Raw genomic sequence first — 16,452 nt, 5'->3', positions numbered from 1 at the left:
TGTTGTTTTTTATCCTGCTGGCGTAAAGTGGGGTGCCGTAGTTCTTAATTATAAAAAAGAGATAATCTGTTAGTTGGGTAAATACAGCTGATGCTATATGTAAATTGCCTTGAACTTCATGTGCCTTGGAGGTAGTTAATATGGTTGGTTTTTTGGGTGGGGCTGAGAGGAGGAGGAGGAGGAGGAGGAGGAGGAAGGAGATGGCTTAGAAAAGCCTGGTGCTGTCAAACATTTTTTTATTGACAGGTAGGTAGCCGTGTTGGTCTGCCGTAGTCGAAACAAAATAAAAAAATTCCTTCCAGTAGCACCTTAGAGACCAACTGAATTTGTCTCATACCAGTAACAAACTTAGTTGGTCTCTAAGGTGCTACTGGGACACGGGTGGCGCTGTGGGTAAAAGCCTCAGCGCCTAGGGCTTGCCGATCGAAAGGTCGGCGGTTCGAATCCCCGCGGCGGGGTGCACTCCCGTCGTTCGGTCCCAGCGCCTGCCAACCTAGCAGTTCCAAAGCACCCCCGGGTGCAAGTAGATAAATAGGGACCGCTTACAAGCGGGAAGGTAAACGGCGTTTCCGTGTGCGGCTCTGGCTCGCCAGAGCAGCGATGTCACTCTGGCCACGTGACCCGGAAGTGTCTCCGGACAGCGCTGGCCCCGGCCTCTTAAGTGAGATGGGCGCACAACCCTAGAGTCTGTCAAGACTGGCCCGTACGGGCAGGGGTACCTTTACCTTTTTAAGGTGCTACTGGAAGGACTTTTAAAAATTGAATTTATATACTGCCCTATACCCGGAGGTCTCAGGGTGGTTCACAAAACACAAAACCACAAATTATATAATCAAAATAAAAGAAACATCCCAATAACCCCACCCCACCCTAAAAAACCCACATTTTAAAAGGGCATTGTATGTAAATCAGATCAAACGCCTGGTTAAAAAGGAATGTTTTTGCCTGGCGCCTAAAACTGTATACAGTGGTACTTCGGGGTAAGTACTTAATTCATTCCGGAGGTCCGTTCTTAACCTGAAACTGTTCTTAACCTGAAGCACCACTTTAGCTAATGGGGCCTCCTGCTGCCACTGCACCGCCGCAGCATGATTTCTGTTCTCATCCTGAAGCAAAGTTCTTAACCCGAGGTACTATTCCTGGGTTAGCGGAGTCTGTAACCTGAAGCGTCTGTAACCTGAAGCGTCTGTAACCCGAGGTACCCCTGTATTGGAAGGCGCCAGGTGAACCTCCCTGGGGAGAGCATTGCACAGACAGGGAGCCACTGCAGAGAAGGCCCTTGTGTTGCCACCCTGAGGCTCCCCGCTTCCAAAGGCCCTCCATCCTCTCCGCTCCCCAGGCAGGCCTGTTAAGCGCAGGCCCCGTTGCCAAGGCCCGCATCCTCCCTCGGTTGCTAAGGGCCTCGCCCTCTCCCCCAAGCCCCGCCCCCGCTCCAGGCGGCCGCCGTTCCAGCGAGGCGGGGCTCCCCCGTCGCCCAGCAACCTCCCTTCCGGCCGCCCCCCCTCCGGCGTTGCCAAGGCGCCGCGGCGCAGCTTCCGGGCGCGGCGAGGTGAGCCGCGGGTCGCGACTTCCGGCAGGCAGGCAGGCAGGAGGAGGAGGCGGCGGCCGCGGCCCGGCGGGAAGATGGCGGCGGCGCTGGCTCCCCCGGCCCCAGCCGCGGCGGCGGCGCCGGTCCCCGACGGAGGCCCGTCCCCGCCGCAGCCGCCGCACGAGATCAAGAGCCAGTTCCGCACCCGAGAGGGCTCCTACCGGCTGCTGGGGGCCCCCGAGCCCCGCGCCAGGCCCGCCCCGCCCGCCGCCGCCTCCGCCTCGGCCAACGCCGCCCCGCCGCAACCCCCGCCGCCCTCCGGGGTCCCCGTCGGAGCCCCCGCGCCGCCCGCCCCCTCGCTGCCCCCCGTGCGCCTCTCGCTGGTGCGCCTCAGCCCGGCCTCGGGGGGCGCAGGGGGAGGAGGAGGCGGCGGAGGAGGAGACCCGTGCGGGGAGGGGGACCCGGGGGGCCTGGCCGCCGAGCGCAGCCGCGTCTGCTTCAACCTGGGCCGAGAGCTGTACTTCTACTCGGGCTCCGGGGGCGCGCCGGGGCGGGGACGCAGGGTGAGCGCCCGCCGAGCTTGGGGTGGGGTGGGGGGAGGTCAGAGGGAGGGGGCGATGGGTGGGGTGGGGCTGGCCCAGGTGAGGAGCGGGAGGGAGTGGGGGTGCGCAGGTATGCAGAAGAGGGAGGTTTAGGGTGTGGTTGGTGGGGGGGGGGTAGGACCAGAAAATAAGGAGACAGTTTGAGAGTTGTTGTAGCTACCAGGAGGGTCTTTTAGTCCGACCAAGGATCTTTCGGGACTCGAACCCACAGCCCTGGGATTGAGAGCCTCTACCGGCAGAGCTGTCCCAGTATCGGGGTGTTCTGTGCGTGTGTTTTGTAGCCAAGCCGAGGAAGGGCGTGCAAGGAGGAGGATGCTGAAAGGGCAACTGAGGGTGCGGGGAGGGAAGGAGCAGTCACGTTGCCGGGAGATGGGCAGAAGCAGGTGGAAAGGCGTTGGGGTGATGTGGAAGAGGAGGCTACGGTGGCAGGAGAACAGGGCTCCGAAATGGCCAGGGGTTGGTAAGGAAACGGGCTGGTCGGTGGCTAATCCCAGAAGCCGGAGGAGTGTGGATTCACTTCTTCGCAAGAGGGAGAATCGGTTGCTTGCAGAGGCAATTGCCGGTCCTGATGGCCAAGGAAAGCAGGAATGCAAAATGACAAAAGGATGCTGTTGCTTAACTTGGAGCTGTGGTCTCCTGTGGCAACTGAGAATCGCTTCAGCGTAACCAGGCAGGAGAGCTTAATAAAGGCTCTTTCCCACCAGCAGCTTTTAGGTCGGTGTGAAGCGAGTGACTTTCATAGCCTTGCTTGCAATGCTGATGCAGGTAGCCGATACGAAATGGGTGGAGAACAGCAGTTGCTGAAAGGCCAAGAAATGTGTCTCCAGAGAGGGCTCTGTGTGCTCCGAGGCCATTTCTGTGCTCCACACACAGCTGTAGGCACTCCCTGTGTTTCTCTTATGCAAAGTGAGGGAAGTGTCGGCAGGTGGCTTTGCCGTCTCTTCCTTCCATGTCAGATTCCGTTCCAGTGCTTAATTCCTGCAGTCTAACTTCCCACCCGCTCTGTTCTTGTTGGCTTTCCAGTCTATCGACCTGAAGAAGCCCATTGATAAGCGGATCTATAAGGGGACGCAGCCCACTTGCCACGACTTCAACCAGTTCACAGCTGCTTCCGAGAGCATCTCGCTGCTGGTTGGCTTCTCGGCTGGGCAAGTGCAGTACCTGGATCTCATCAAGAAGGATACTAGTAAGCTCTTCAACGAGGAGGTGAGTCCAAAGTGTTCTGCAGAAGCAGTGACTCAGAGTCGATACAGATCAATTGGAGGCTCTTATTTCATTCCTCCCAGGTCAATGGGCTTGGGTTAGAGCCTCTGTTTAAATGTCGCTCTTCCCTTAATTGCTGCTGTTAATTGCTTATAACGTGTAGGGCTACAAGTTTCAGTTGGCTTAAACAATCAAAGGGTGGTTTAATGTGACTGCTTGTCGATTGTATTCTTAAGTCGCCCTGAGAGATTTTTCAGAACGGCAGCTGGGAAATGTTGCCAGTTCGTAGCCACAGAGCTGTGCCCCAGAAACGATGCCTTGGAAGAAGAAGTACTTCAAGCCAAAGTTGGCACAGGAGTTTGGCCCAAGGCTAGTTCTGCATAACCTCTCGTTGACTCTCCCTGGCCTGCGCTGATGATCTCTGCCTAGAGATCAGTAAGGGCAGTTAAGAGACTCGTTCCTGTTAAATATTTTATAGTGAGAGTGTGGTGCACATTTGTGGGCCTGTTCCCATCAAGTTCAAGCAGGGAGGGCTGCACTGAATGGCTGGTGGAACTCCATGGGCCCTCCTCACCTTTCTCCTTGCCTCCCACCCGACAGAGGCTGATTGACAAGACAAAGGTCACCTTTGTGAAGTGGATCCCCGAGACGGAGAGCCTCTTCCTGGCTTCCCACGCCAGCGGCCACCTGTACCTGTACAACGTGGAGCACCCCTGCGGCTCCGCCTCGCCCCAGTACACCCTCCTCAAGCAGGGCGAGGGCTTCACGGTCTACGCCTGCAAGAGCAAGAGCGCCCGCAACCCGCTGCTGAAGTGGGCGGTGGGCGAAGGAGCGCTGAACGAGTTTGCCTTCTCGCCCGACGGCCGCTACCTGGCCTGCGTCAGCCAAGACGGCTGCCTCCGCGTCTTCCACTTCGACTCCATGCTCCTGCAGGGGATGATGAAGAGCTATTTTGGGGGGCTGCTGTGCGTGTGCTGGAGCCCTGACGGGCGGTACATCGTGACGGGCGGCGAGGACGACCTGGTGACGGTCTGGTCCTTCGCCGAGGGCCGGGTCATCGCCAGGGGCCACGGCCACAAGTCGTGGGTCAACGCGGTGGCCTTTGACCCCTTCACCACCAGCACGGAGGACGACGAGAGCGGCGAGTTCAGCGGCAGCGACGAGGACATCCAGGACTCTGCCAATTTCTGCAGGGTGCGGACCAGCAGCACGCTGTCCCACCTCTCTAAGCACAGCACCAAAAGCACCCCGACGGTGACTTACCGGTTTGGGTCTGCCGGCCAGGACACCCAGTTCTGCCTTTGGGACCTGACGGAGGACGTCCTGTACCCCCACCACCCGCTCTCCCGGGCCAGAACGCTCACCAACACCTTCAGCGCCGGCATCCCCCCCTCGGGAAGCGGCGGGAGCAACCTGGCGGCCGAGGCCGGCGGGGGGGCCCTGCCGCGCTCGCTGTCCCGCTCCAACAGCCTGCCGCACCCAGCCGTCACCAGCGCCGCCAAGAGCCACGTGGCGGACGGCGCAGTGCCCTTCAGCATCGGGAAGTTCGCCACGCTCACCCTGCAGGAGCGGAAGGACAAGAACGCCGAAAAGGAGCACAAGCGCTACCACAGCCTAGGCAACATCAGCAAAAGCAATGACAAGCTCAACGTGGTGCCCCGGAGCAAGCTGGACACGGCCAAGGTCCTGGGCACGGCGCTGTGCCCCCGCATCAACGAAGTGCCCCTCCTGGAGCCCCTCGTCTGCAAGAAGATTGCCCACGAGCGGCTGACGGTGCTGCTCTTCCTGGAGGACTGCATCATCACCGCCTGCCAGGAGGGCCTCATCTGCACGTGGGCCAGGCCGGGGAAGGCGGTGAGTGGGGCAGCCCCTTGTCGCTGGCAGGGGGGCTTCAGAGCTTGGGTTGCCCTAGGAAGTGGCCGCTTCTGATCTAGGGGGAAGCAGTCCTGGGAAAGGGGCGTGGCTCACGGTAGGGCATGCGACCAGCAGGCTGGTTCAGTCCTGGCAAAGAAAAAAAGCACACCAAGAACTCTGGCCAGTATAAATTTCAGTAGTGGGAGTGGTCCCTCTTTGCAAATCAATAGTCAATTATAACAAAAACTAATCCATTCAAAAGTATGTATTCTGACAAGGATTACAAACTCAAACTCATAAGGATATGTGTAACACAATAATCCGTTACAGTGTTAAAGATAAAAGTTTATGAGTCGAGATTAGTTCATGTTAGTCCATAGTCAGATTGACCACTCCCAATATTGAAATTTATATTGACCCAGAGTTCTTGGTGTGCTTTTTTCTTGATATATTTAATAACAAGAACTCCAACTTATTTAGCGTTGGTTCAGTCCTGGCAGCATCTGCTGGGAAAGGCTCTGGCCTGGGACCCTGGAGAACTGCTGGTCACCAACCAGGAGGAGGTAACAGTGAGTGGGACAGATCTAGAGCAGGGCAGGCCAACTTTTCACACCAAGTGGGCCACAAGAGTACTTCAACATGGAACCTGTGGGCTGCTCACTGCTTTGTCGCATGTGGAGGAGAGGCCAAAATTTGGGGGTGGGTAGAGACGGGGACCCACAGCCTTCGTGCTGCCTTCCCAGCGCCTGCTAAGCATGGCCCTGGGCTTTGGGAAAGAGGGACGAGGCTGTGGCAGGGTCCTAGAGCCCTCCCACTTCCTTCCCAAAGCTGGAAAAGCACCATCTAGGCCATCCTTTCTCAACCTGTGGGTCCCCAGATGATGTTGAACTACAACTCCCATCACCCCTAGCTAGCAAGGCCAGAGCTCAGGGATGATGGGAGTTGTAGACTCATCTGGGGACCCACAGGTTGAGAACCGCTGAACTAGGCTTTGGGAAGCAGGATGGAGGGCTCTAGGACCCTGTCAGAGCCCTCATGCCGCCTTCCCAAAGCCCAGAGCTTCAGTTACTCGGATTCCGGAAGGCTGCATGTGAAACCGCCCTGGAATAATGAACTGTTCCCAGCAGAATGTCGGCTTGGCTTCCATTAGCTTGATCAGCGGGGATCTCGCAAGCTCGCAGGACTCTTCATCCCAGTGTTGTTCTTCCCTGTGCCAGTTTCCTCTTGGTTCCTTCATCCTTCCTTTCACTTCAGTTGCAAAGGAAGTCCCTGAGTCCAGCAACCCAGGCGGTATCCCGCGAATCCGCCCTGGTTTATCCCCCAGAGCTGCAAGTCCAGAACGGGAGCAGGGCGTTGCTGCTCGTGCGGCGTGGCGCCTCCGATGGCGCAGGCCATTAAGCGAAACCACAGGCTAGGAGGAAAGAGAGTGGGTTGGGGGAGCCCTGCCCAGCCCTGGCCCCAAACACTGCAGTGGTGAAATGCTTCCATCAGTGATGAAGCAAAATCTATCCACCAAACCGGCTGAATGCTTCATTCCTTGTTGAAGCCCAGGCACAAATACGGAAGATCAGCTTAGCGGAGGCCCAGGAGAACAAGCAAGGCGGGAGCTGCATTGCATGCTCTCAGAACGCCATCGAGAGAGACGAGGTGGTCTCCTTTTTTTGTCTATTACTTTTATATTCCACCTTTTCCTCCAAGGAGCAGAAGGCGGCGTACGTGGCTCTCTTCCCCACCCTGCCTCTTCTCGTCCTCACAACAACCCTGTGAGGTGGGCTGGGCTTAAGAAATAGTGGCCGGCCCCTGGGGTTGCCCAGTGTGAAGTCCCTGCCTGAGTTGGGATTTGGGTCCTGGCCAGACACTCTTTTAAGCACTGCTACACACAAAAAGAGGAGCGGCACTGCTGTGAAATGGCTTTGGGTGGAGTTAAGAGGGCAAGATCCGGGAGGGCAAGTGAGAGGGTCTCTTCTCCCCCGATTTCACTGGGGAGCCAATCCCAGCCGGCCATTAAACAGCTTCCTGTAGCAATTCTCTCAGTGTTTCCGGCCTACCGCACAACTCCTCACCGCCACCCTCCCAACAGATGCTACCATTTCCCAGTACTGTTTGCTCCAGTCTAGTTGGAGAAAACCCAGCGCTGGGCCTTCAGGGCAGCGGCTGATACCTGCCTGCTTGCCTGCCTCTCCTTCTTTCCCTCCTGACTTTAATTCTGAGTGGGCAGACAGGCAGATGCCTGGTTTCTCCAGCTGGGAAAGCAAAGTACCAGTCAGGGCATAAGCCACCAGCAAAGCTTAACAGTTTCTGAGGAGACCTGGCTTGCTTCATGGGGGCTCTGTCAGTGGTGGCCCTTTGAAACACCCTCCCCAGGTGGCCCGAGAGGCAGGGACAGTAACATAGACTCATAGAATCATAGAGTTGGAAGAGACCACAAGGGCCGCCGAGTCCAACCCCCTGCCAAGCAGGAAACACCATCAGAGCACTCCTGACATATGGTTGTCAAGCCTCTGCAACCTGATTTAAATTCCACTGGAAGCAGGTGTGGGGAACCTGCAGCTCTGCAGACGTTGTTGGACTACAACTCCCATCATCCCTGATCCCTGGCCATGCTGCATGTTGGGAGTATTTGGATGGCCCCTGTCTTAAAGACATGCATTCTTACCCAAGCTTTCAGGAGCCTGATACTTAAATCTTAAACCTTCTTTTCCTTTTCTTTGCTCATTTTTTTCTATAATAATTAAATATATATATTTATTCACCTTTATATATATAATATATTATGTTATATACATATAATATATAAAATATATATATTAACCCCAGAGCCTAGGACTTGCCGATCGGAAGGTTGGCGGTTCGAATCCCCGCGACGGGGTGAGCTCCCATTGTTCAGTCCCAGCTCCTGCCGACCTAGCAGTTCAAAAGCACATCAAAGTGCAAGTAGATAAATAGGCACCGCTCTGGCAGGAAGGTAAACGGCGTTTCAATGCGCTGCTCTGGTTCGCCAGAAGCGGCTTAGTCCTGCTGGCCACGTGACCTGGAAGGTGTACGCTGGCTCCCTCAGCCAATAAAGCGAGATGAGCGCCGCAACCTCAGAGTCGGCCACGACTGGACCTAGTGGTCAGGAGTCCCTTTACCTTTACCTTACTTACCTTTCAGAAGGCATGTATTAGATGGCTTTAGTTTTAATCCCATGTTATTTTAAATAAACCTCTTGGAGATTTATTTTTATTTTTACTAAGCAGTATATAAACTGTATAGATAAAAGTTCCAAACCGCCCTGTACTTAGAAAAGTAGCATCTCAGGGAGAAGGAGCCCAGCAGCCCTTCCTGACCTGCTATTTTTCTTCTCGGCGCTTAAAACTCTTCTCTCCCCCACCCTGTTTCCTTTTCAGACCCTGAACTCCCAGAACGGCGGCTCTCCCAGTGGCACGGTGGTATAACCGGGCGGCGCCCCCCCTCCTTTGGCTGACCTCCTCCTCACAGGTGTCTGTGACTCTTTGCCCTGCCGAGGCCCCTTGGCCAAGATGGCGAAGCTCTCCGCCTCTCCAGCAGCTTCTGAGTATGTACAGGTTATTCCCTTCCTCCTTCGCCTGTGACACTTAACTGTATGGAAAAAGAGAGAGACTAACAGAGTTAATATATTGAGACCTATGTAGCACAGGACCCTTTGCACTCCTTCTCAGCTATTTAAAGAAAAAAAAAGTATTAATATGAACCATATTTAAAGCTAAGATCTTAGCACAGGCTGCTGCCGGGGCAGATTTTGCACAAGGGTGAACTGAGCTGCCTCCACCCCACCTTGCTTCCTTGCCCCTCGTCTCCCAGGCGGGGATTCCTCACTGCCTTCCAGCTGCCCTGCTGCTCTGGACTGGATAGGACCCGTCTGCGATCTTCACCCGCCCTAACCCAGCTCCTCGGAGAAAGCGGAAGGAATCCCTTTTGCACAGGGGGAGGACGACCCAGCCCCGAAGGAAGAACACCTCCCCTCCTCTTCATCTCTTTGTTTTAAATTTACGTGTGTTTTGCACAATGCGTCCCGGTTTCTTGCGGGACCCACGACCCTCCCCTCCGCCATCAGGGTCTTTTCAGTCTTTAACAGCAGGTCTATCTCCCCAACTCTCCCTCCTTCTCCTCCTCCCAGTGTAACCAACTGGTCCACAGACACACGTTGCCAGGTGTTTGAGATCCAGCGAGATACTGCCCGGGTCCTCTTGCCAACGTCCCGTCTCCCAGCCTTGGGGCCTAGACAGCTGCCCATCCTCACGACCTTCTCTGTGGTCCTTTCAGAAGCAAAACGGACCTTTTCCTCTGAACTGAGCTGACAGGTGGCTCGGTTTCTCAGCTCTTTCTCTTCTCCACGGATCTTCCTCTGGATTCGATCTCGTCTCTGGGCCAGCGAAATGCTCTCTGCCCTCAACTGCTCGGGCCTGTTTGTACCACATGGCTTTCCCCACCCTAGTTTGATCGCCATATGTGCGCCCAGTCTGTCAATGCACATTTTAAATAGCCAGCCCTCCTAATGTCGAGCACGGGCTGCCAACCTCAGGCAGGTGCAAGGAAATCGATGGGATGTTTCAGCCGCTCGGAAGCCCAGAGTCTCAAACCCTCGACTTTGAAGGGTTGCATTTACAGGAAGAGCAGCTGCCATCTTGTTTTCAAAAGAATAAATCTGGGCACTAGTGGAAGATGTTTAAGAGAACAGGATACTGAAGCGGGATTATCCGTGCAGTAACTGGAAGTTCATCTGTCTCCGTAGATGGTTGCTTGGGCTCGGCGGTTTTCCTACTGTGGATGTGGCTTAGGAGGAGAGGGCAAATATTTTAGGTGGAGCCAATTCTTGTGATGTCGTCGGCTGCTGCCGGCGGCAGAGAAAACCGTCTGCTTTCCTTTCTCCCCAAGCCCCTTGGCCAGAGACAAGAGTCGAGGGCTGGAGTAAAGAGCAGCATGGGCAGAAATTCAGGCTGGGCAGCCGTTCTGGTGCATAACCTTGCGCAGAGCCTTAAGAGAGCCTTGGGGATGCCATAGTAGGTCTTTGTTGGGGCATGGCCTGGATCCCAGTAGAGCTGATCTCTAGACATTTCAACTGCCTATCTGTATTCTGTCCACAGAAAAAATTACAGGAATATGTGTCTATTCTGGGCCAGGCTTTGATCTGCTTGAGGATTCTGGGTTGCACCTGATGCTAGACCCTACGCAGAGTAGACCCATTGGAATAAGTGGGCCTAAGTTAGGCTGGGTAATTTAAGTGGGTCTACTCGAAGTAGGGCTTAGCGCCAGCTACAACCCCTCCTGTCGCGGAAAACAGCTGCTCCAAAACGGATTCAAAGAGATACACGTGTTTCATGCAGTATGTGGCCATTTAAAATATTCCTAACATCCTTTGGCGATTGAGGGCAGTCTTAAGAGACACACGCAGAGTTTTCTGTAAGTGTGTTCTATTTTATTTATTGCTTCATAAGCGTTAAAAGTATAATTTGGGGCAGCTTTGAGCCTCTCGTTACCACACCTGCATTTATGTACACAGTGCCACGCTTGTGCGGTTCATCTTACACCCTGGAGTACGGGCAGAGCAGCCTTCGCCAACCCGGTGCCCTCCGGGCGTTTGGGACTACAACTCCCACGAGGCCCAGCCTGCGCAGCCGTGGGGAGTTGAAGCCCAAAGCACCTGGGAGGGTGCAGTTTGGGGAGGGGGTGCTGGGCAAAAAATCCCCATTAACCTGGGCTTAAAAACTTCCCGCAAACTTCCAAGAGGATCCCTGGACTTCTCCCTCTCGCTGCTTTTGCTTTAGCACCGACAGGCTTAGAGGGAACCCCTGGGCTTCATGCACTAGGAGCAGTTTTCTCTGTGGGGAGTAGTATTCCGTTTGCAGCTCCTCGCCCTGCACATCTGAGCTTCCAGCAAGAGTCAGGATAAAGGATGCTGGTTTCTGCAGAAGCATCCCATGTCCTACCAGTTTGCCTGTTTCCCCGAGTGTATCGTGGGGGCCAGGATTTGTGCCTGTAACAGTCTCCAAACTCACCAGTAGAATTGATTGAGGACTGGCGCTGCCCAGTGGATTCAAAAGCAGCTCTTGTTTCATAGCGTTTCCAGCGGAGCCAAACCTGGGCAGGAGCAGGGCTTGGCTGAGTTGCTCTAAGGGCAGGGCTGCCTGCCTGCCATGCCTGGTTTCTAACACAAGAGGGCATTAGGAACTTCCCAGGGGAGCCGGCTGTCATTTTACGGTGGCCACCTGCGCATGCCCAGAGGCACCCACGCTCTTGTTGGTAATACCTGCACACATCCTGGGGTTGGGCCCTTAGCATTCGAGACGCATCCAGGAGACTCTGCCCGCCTCGAGCCCAACCACCCGCGTTCGCCACAAGTCTTCACCTTGGGGACCGCCTATCAGCTGCCCGGCAAAGGCTCAAAGGTGGGCGGATGGACGCCAGCCTGGCAAGAGGACCCGTCTTGTACGTCACGCTATGCTCACTGTGAACCCATCGTCAGCTCTGCATCTTTGCAAAACGCGGCCCAGCTGCCAGAGAAACCAACTGGGACGGGTGGGTGGGTGAAAAAACCCCCTCTCTCAGAGGACTGACCACCACGGGACTGGCTCCCCTCCCCCAGGAAAAAAAGCCATACTGGGTGCCGAGCCACTTCACACAATCTTCACACCCGCTTCATCCCAGCCTGGTCAGAGGAACGTGGGGAGCAGAGGAGGGACTCTGCCTTGCCCCCCCCCCCCGGGGGTCTGCTTGGATCCTTCGCAGAGACCTTGGCGGACAGTATTACTTTTGCTCTCCCCCCCCCTCCCCCCCGGCCTCCCAAATGCATGTTGCCCTCGCACTCTTGTCTGCCTCCCTCCCCTCCCGGTCCTGCGGCCTTTGCCTGCCAGCTGGTGTCTGGCAGCTGAGACCCCCAAACTCCCCCCCCCCAAAGTCCGCAGAAGAACACGCCCGGAAGCTGCGACGATGACGCCCCCCCTGTGCCTTCGTCACTTTACTACCTGCTCTCTAAACGTTTGTTACTGTTGTGTCTGAAGAGTGTTTAAATTATAGAATCGTGAACTCCTATTTATACTAAAGAGACAGTTTTCACACCACAGCCTCCCCTGCTAAATGTTGGTGGTTTTGGGGGTGGGGTGGGGGGCTCGAGGGGGGAGGAGGAGGAGGAGGAGGAGGAACGGAAGCTTGTGGAGCATAAATTCTGGTGCCAGTAAAAAAAACCCACCACGGCGGGTGCTCTAAGGCAGTGTTTCCCAACCTTGGGCCTCCAGCTGTTTTTGAACTACAATTCCCATCATCCCTGACCACTGGTCTTGCTAGCTAGGGATGATGGGAGTTGTAGTCCAAAAACAGCTGGAGGCCCAAGGTTGGGAAACACTGCTCTAAGGAAACAGAGAGAGCTCTGTTCTGCAAAAATCAGTGCGTGAGACAGTCGTTTTCCTTGTCACGTGTGAAAGCGTGGAGTTGCTTGTGGTAGTTCCGTGAGTGTGTCTTGCCACCTGCCCCAGTTCCTTCCCCTCCCCTGTTTTGTCTTGGCCCTTAGTTGCAAAATCCCTACATTGCAGTGCAGCAAAAGGCTACGGAAGAATCCAATTTTATTTCATCTCTGAAGAGGGAGCAGCAACATCCTTAACACACATTGTCACAAATGTACAGTGTTCTCATGCATCCAGCCCCCCGTGTGCCATATTATTACACAAAGGAGGGGAGACGGAATAATAAATATGGGGAGAAAGGAAGGTGACCAGCGACCAAGAGGAGAGCATAGTGCAAAACCTTAAAACTAGCACAGTTCCCCCCCCCCCCACTTCAAGCTAAACGTTCTCCTGTGCGCTTCCCTTCGTTAGAGACGAGTGCGCGCACACCTTTTGGAAGAGGCAGGGAGCAGAGGTCCGCCACCTGCTGGAGGGGGAAATAAGATTTACAGCTAAACACCACAATCCCAAATGAATTACCAACAACCTTGTGTATGTGCGGCATTGTGGAGCAAGAAAGGCTTGGTGCTGCCCCCAGGTGCCAGAAGTGTAGAAGTGCAGGTATAAGTCATTTTTCTGTTGCCGCTTCCCATCAAGCGAACTTGAGACATGCCTAGCTCTGCAGTCTTCTCCAAGGTCCCGCCTGGGCCTTGGGGCAGCTACCCAGAGGACCGTCCTAGTCTTAGCCCAGCAAATCCCAAGTGCAAAGCGTGACTCGGAAGCACCGTGTACAACATCTGCTTGCGCAGATTCCGCCGATAACAGAGCGTTCTCCAAGCAAAACCGGAATCCAAGTCCAGTCCTCTTCCATCAGCCGCCCCTCCGCCGACTTCCCTTGCGCCAAACTCCCAAGGGGGTGGGTGGGAGCTGGTGCAAAGCAGCCATGGGTCATTGGGGCGGCAGTCGTGATCCGAGGGGGGAGCGTCGGCAAGGGGTAAGCGGAAGCTGCGTCCCCAGGAAGACACTTGCCACAAAGGAATTCCCCCCCAGCCTTCACCTCTTGGAAACAGCCATGTCGGAATCAGTGACCGGGGAGTCAGAGATGGGGGGCTGACTAGAAGGGCTGGGAGACAGGACTCCTGGGCTCCTTCCCCTATAGGAATTTAAGGGGTTCAACTGAGGATGCTGGGGTTGCTGGATCCTACAGCAGCTCCCAAATTTTGCCCCTCGCGTTCGAGGCGGAGCAGCCGGAGCATAAAAAGTGGGAAGGAGCTGGGAGTCGAGAGGTCTTGGGGATCTCTGCAGGGTTCTCTTCGGCCGCTTGTGGCCCTTTAGGAAATTCCTCCCCGGCTGCTAACAGTGATGTGAGCTGGGGAGACCAGTGCTGTCTTCGCAAAGCGAGGCAAGTTCAGAGGCAGGGCTCAAGAGTTTAGGGAAGCGAGGCCCCAGGGAGTGGCGTGGGCTCGGCAGTTGGTTCAGGCAGCATCTGGATCGCAAAGGGTCCTCTTCCTTGCCAGGGCAGAAGGAGAAGGGGGCTTTCAGCCCTCTGGGCCCTAATCTCCCTTCTGGGGGCAGCTGGCAAGTGATAAAGGAGGTTTTCCCAGGCACCTGGCAAGGGCTGAGCAGCAGCTGTTGGGCACAAGGGTCTCCCCCCTCGCCGATGGCCTTCATGCCACCTCCACCAGGCTCCGAGGAGAGGCGTCCAGGGCAAATCTGCCAGTGCATAAGAGCAGGTATCCCACCTTGACGATGCAGGGCCTATGTACCTGGGAAGGGAAAACAGGCTGGTCAAGACAGAAGAAGGAAGCCCTTGGGTTTGGGGGAGGAGGGGGAGCCAGTGGGTTTGAGACCCAGCGGATCCCTGCTGCTGAAACCACAAGGGACCATAAGTCATCCCGCTTGTTGCGAGAGTCCCTGGCTTGCCGCGTCCCGTGCAAGTAACAGTAATAATGGGCTGAGCTTCTGGGCAGACGGGGCCACTCCAAAAAGGCCCTGCCTTCCCAGAAACCTCAGCCGAAGGACACTTGTTTGAAATAAAACTTGGGAGGTGCCCTAAACCCCTGGGAAGGTTTGCTTTCAGGTATAATAATAGTAGTAATAATTTTTATTTATACCCCACCCTCCCCAGCCAAGGCCGGGCTCAGGGCAGCTTACAAGCAATAACAAAAACAAGTTGAATGAATACAACTTAAAAACAACATTAAAATATTGAAACATTAAAATATTAAAATGTAGCCTCATCGCAGCAGGAGAAGGAAAAGAAAAAAGAAAGGGGGAGGGGAGGGAATCAAATTGGCTCCAAGCCAAAGGCCAGGCGGAACAACTCTGTCTTACAGGCCCTGCGGAAAGAAATCAGATCCCACAGGACCCTGGTCTCTTGAGGCAGAGCGTTCCACCAGGCCGGGGCCAGTGTTGAAAAGGCCCTGGCTCTGGTTGAAGCTAATCTAACCTCCTTAGGGCCCGGGACCACTAGGGTGTTGCTATTTATGGACCTTAAGGTCCTCTGCGGGGCATACCGGGAGAGGTGGTCCCGTAGGTACGAGGGATCCTGCTTTCTCTGTGCTCAATCACTCCTACTCTCACACAAGCCATGCCTGGGTATACCACTGAAAGCCGGGTGTCCTCACAACTGAGTATTCTGCCATAAAATTAAAAGGTTCCTGGCCATGAGAAGCTAGCATGTTGAAGTAGGCTACTGCCTTTCTCCCTGGCACACTAGATTTCTTCAGGAATGGATTGGTCCTTGGTGGTGCTCAGCAGAGGCTGGCGGAGAACAAACTGTGAAGAACTGGCACTCACGGAGAGACGGAGCAGCCAGGCTCCCACGAGGTTGCCTACAATGGGCTCAAGAGGACAAAATGGCTGGAGAGAACTGGAGCAGACAGTTCTGGGCCGGCCCGTCCGTGAGGCAGGCCGAGGCAGCTGCCACAGGCGACAGAATCCAAGGAGCACTCTCCAGGCGTGTCTCCTACCGCCAGAGAAGTGGTTGCAGCGGCTCCTGGCTTCTGGCAAGATCTTGCGAGAGCCCCGCGAAATTGTACGGAGACTTCTGGCACCTCTTGCACGATACCGCCAGAAGCCAAGGCTGTGTGACTCCAGGAAGGGAGGGTTTGTTGGGGGCGGCAAAACGAGACGGTGTGCTCTGGTTCTTGGCAAGCTGGGCCTTCGGCCTGACTTTTAGGCGTAAGAAAACAGGGAAACTCTTCAGCCTAAGCGGACAGGCCCGTTGGCGCCATATTATTCCAAAACCGTGTGCCACAAGAAAGGCTATTAAATAAATGGCAGTTTTTATTGCCGTTATATTTATTTATTTATTTATTTATTTCACCCCGAGGTCCCGGGCAGGGGGGGGGGGGTTACCCGATTAAAACGCTGCATTAAAAACAGTTCAAAACGACTTCCAGTCCCCAAAATTAAGTAGGCCCTAAAAATATACACTTCAGCTGTCAAAGGCCAAGGTGCAAGAGCATCATCCCTAAGCTGCATAATGGAGGGGGGAGTTCCACACTTTAGGGGCCACCACAGAGAAGGCCCACCCCACCCCCAAGCCTCTGAGGGCATAGGGACAACCAAGCGCAGAGCCCAAGAAGACCTGTAGGGAAGGAGGTAGTTTTGGGGGTATTTTAATCCCTCTTCTGCAATCAGTGCTCTGCCCCAACCACCTTCCAATCGGGCTGTGTTGCCCCGTCTCTACACAGGGCCTGTTTTTTGCCCTCGATGGCTTTCCGTCAGTCGGGGTGTGTGTGTAAAAGAACACGATACCAGAAGAGCTGGGAGCGGAAGGCCGCTCTCAGGCCAAGCAAGCACTGGCTTCAGGTAAGCAGAGAAGAGGGGGAGAGAGAGAGAGAGAGGTCGGTGTGTTCGCACA

The 16,452-nt window shown here is 55.2% G+C and overlaps 2 protein-coding genes across 6 annotated transcripts in view; one reads left to right on the top strand and one right to left on the bottom strand.

Annotated features, from left to right (window-relative positions):
* Positions 1–1,608: 1,608 nt before the first annotated feature.
* DMWD (DM1 locus, WD repeat containing) lies at positions 1,609–12,263 on the top strand. The gene is made up of 4 exons (XM_028739844.2): positions 1,609–2,091; positions 3,154–3,336; positions 3,934–5,187; positions 8,577–12,263. Exons 1-4 carry the CDS (start codon positions 1,624–1,626, stop codon positions 8,622–8,624), a joined length of 1,953 nt encoding a protein of 650 aa, XP_028595677.2. The 5' UTR covers positions 1,609–1,623; the 3' UTR covers positions 8,625–12,263.
* Positions 12,264–12,747: 484 nt separating this feature from the next.
* Positions 12,748–16,452, bottom strand: part of DMPK (DM1 protein kinase) — a 53,659-nt gene continuing 49,954 nt past the window's right edge. For 2 of the 5 annotated variants that reach the window (XM_028742114.2, XM_077932288.1), the window contains exon 15: positions 12,748–14,350. In XM_028742114.2, the coding sequence (XP_028597947.2) occupies positions 14,014–14,350 (337 nt within the window). In that variant the 3' untranslated portion in view covers positions 12,748–14,013. The remainder of the gene's footprint in view (positions 14,351–16,452) is intronic. The other 3 variants (XM_077932289.1, XM_077932290.1, XM_077932291.1) reach the window with 2 other exon arrangements.

The sequence above is a fragment of the Podarcis muralis genome, chromosome 7, assembly GCF_964188315.1.
Source record: "Podarcis muralis chromosome 7, rPodMur119.hap1.1, whole genome shotgun sequence".
In the NCBI taxonomy this organism is placed as follows: Eukaryota; Metazoa; Chordata; class Lepidosauria; order Squamata; family Lacertidae; genus Podarcis; species Podarcis muralis.
This window is presented reverse-complemented; position numbering and strand designations above follow the sequence as displayed.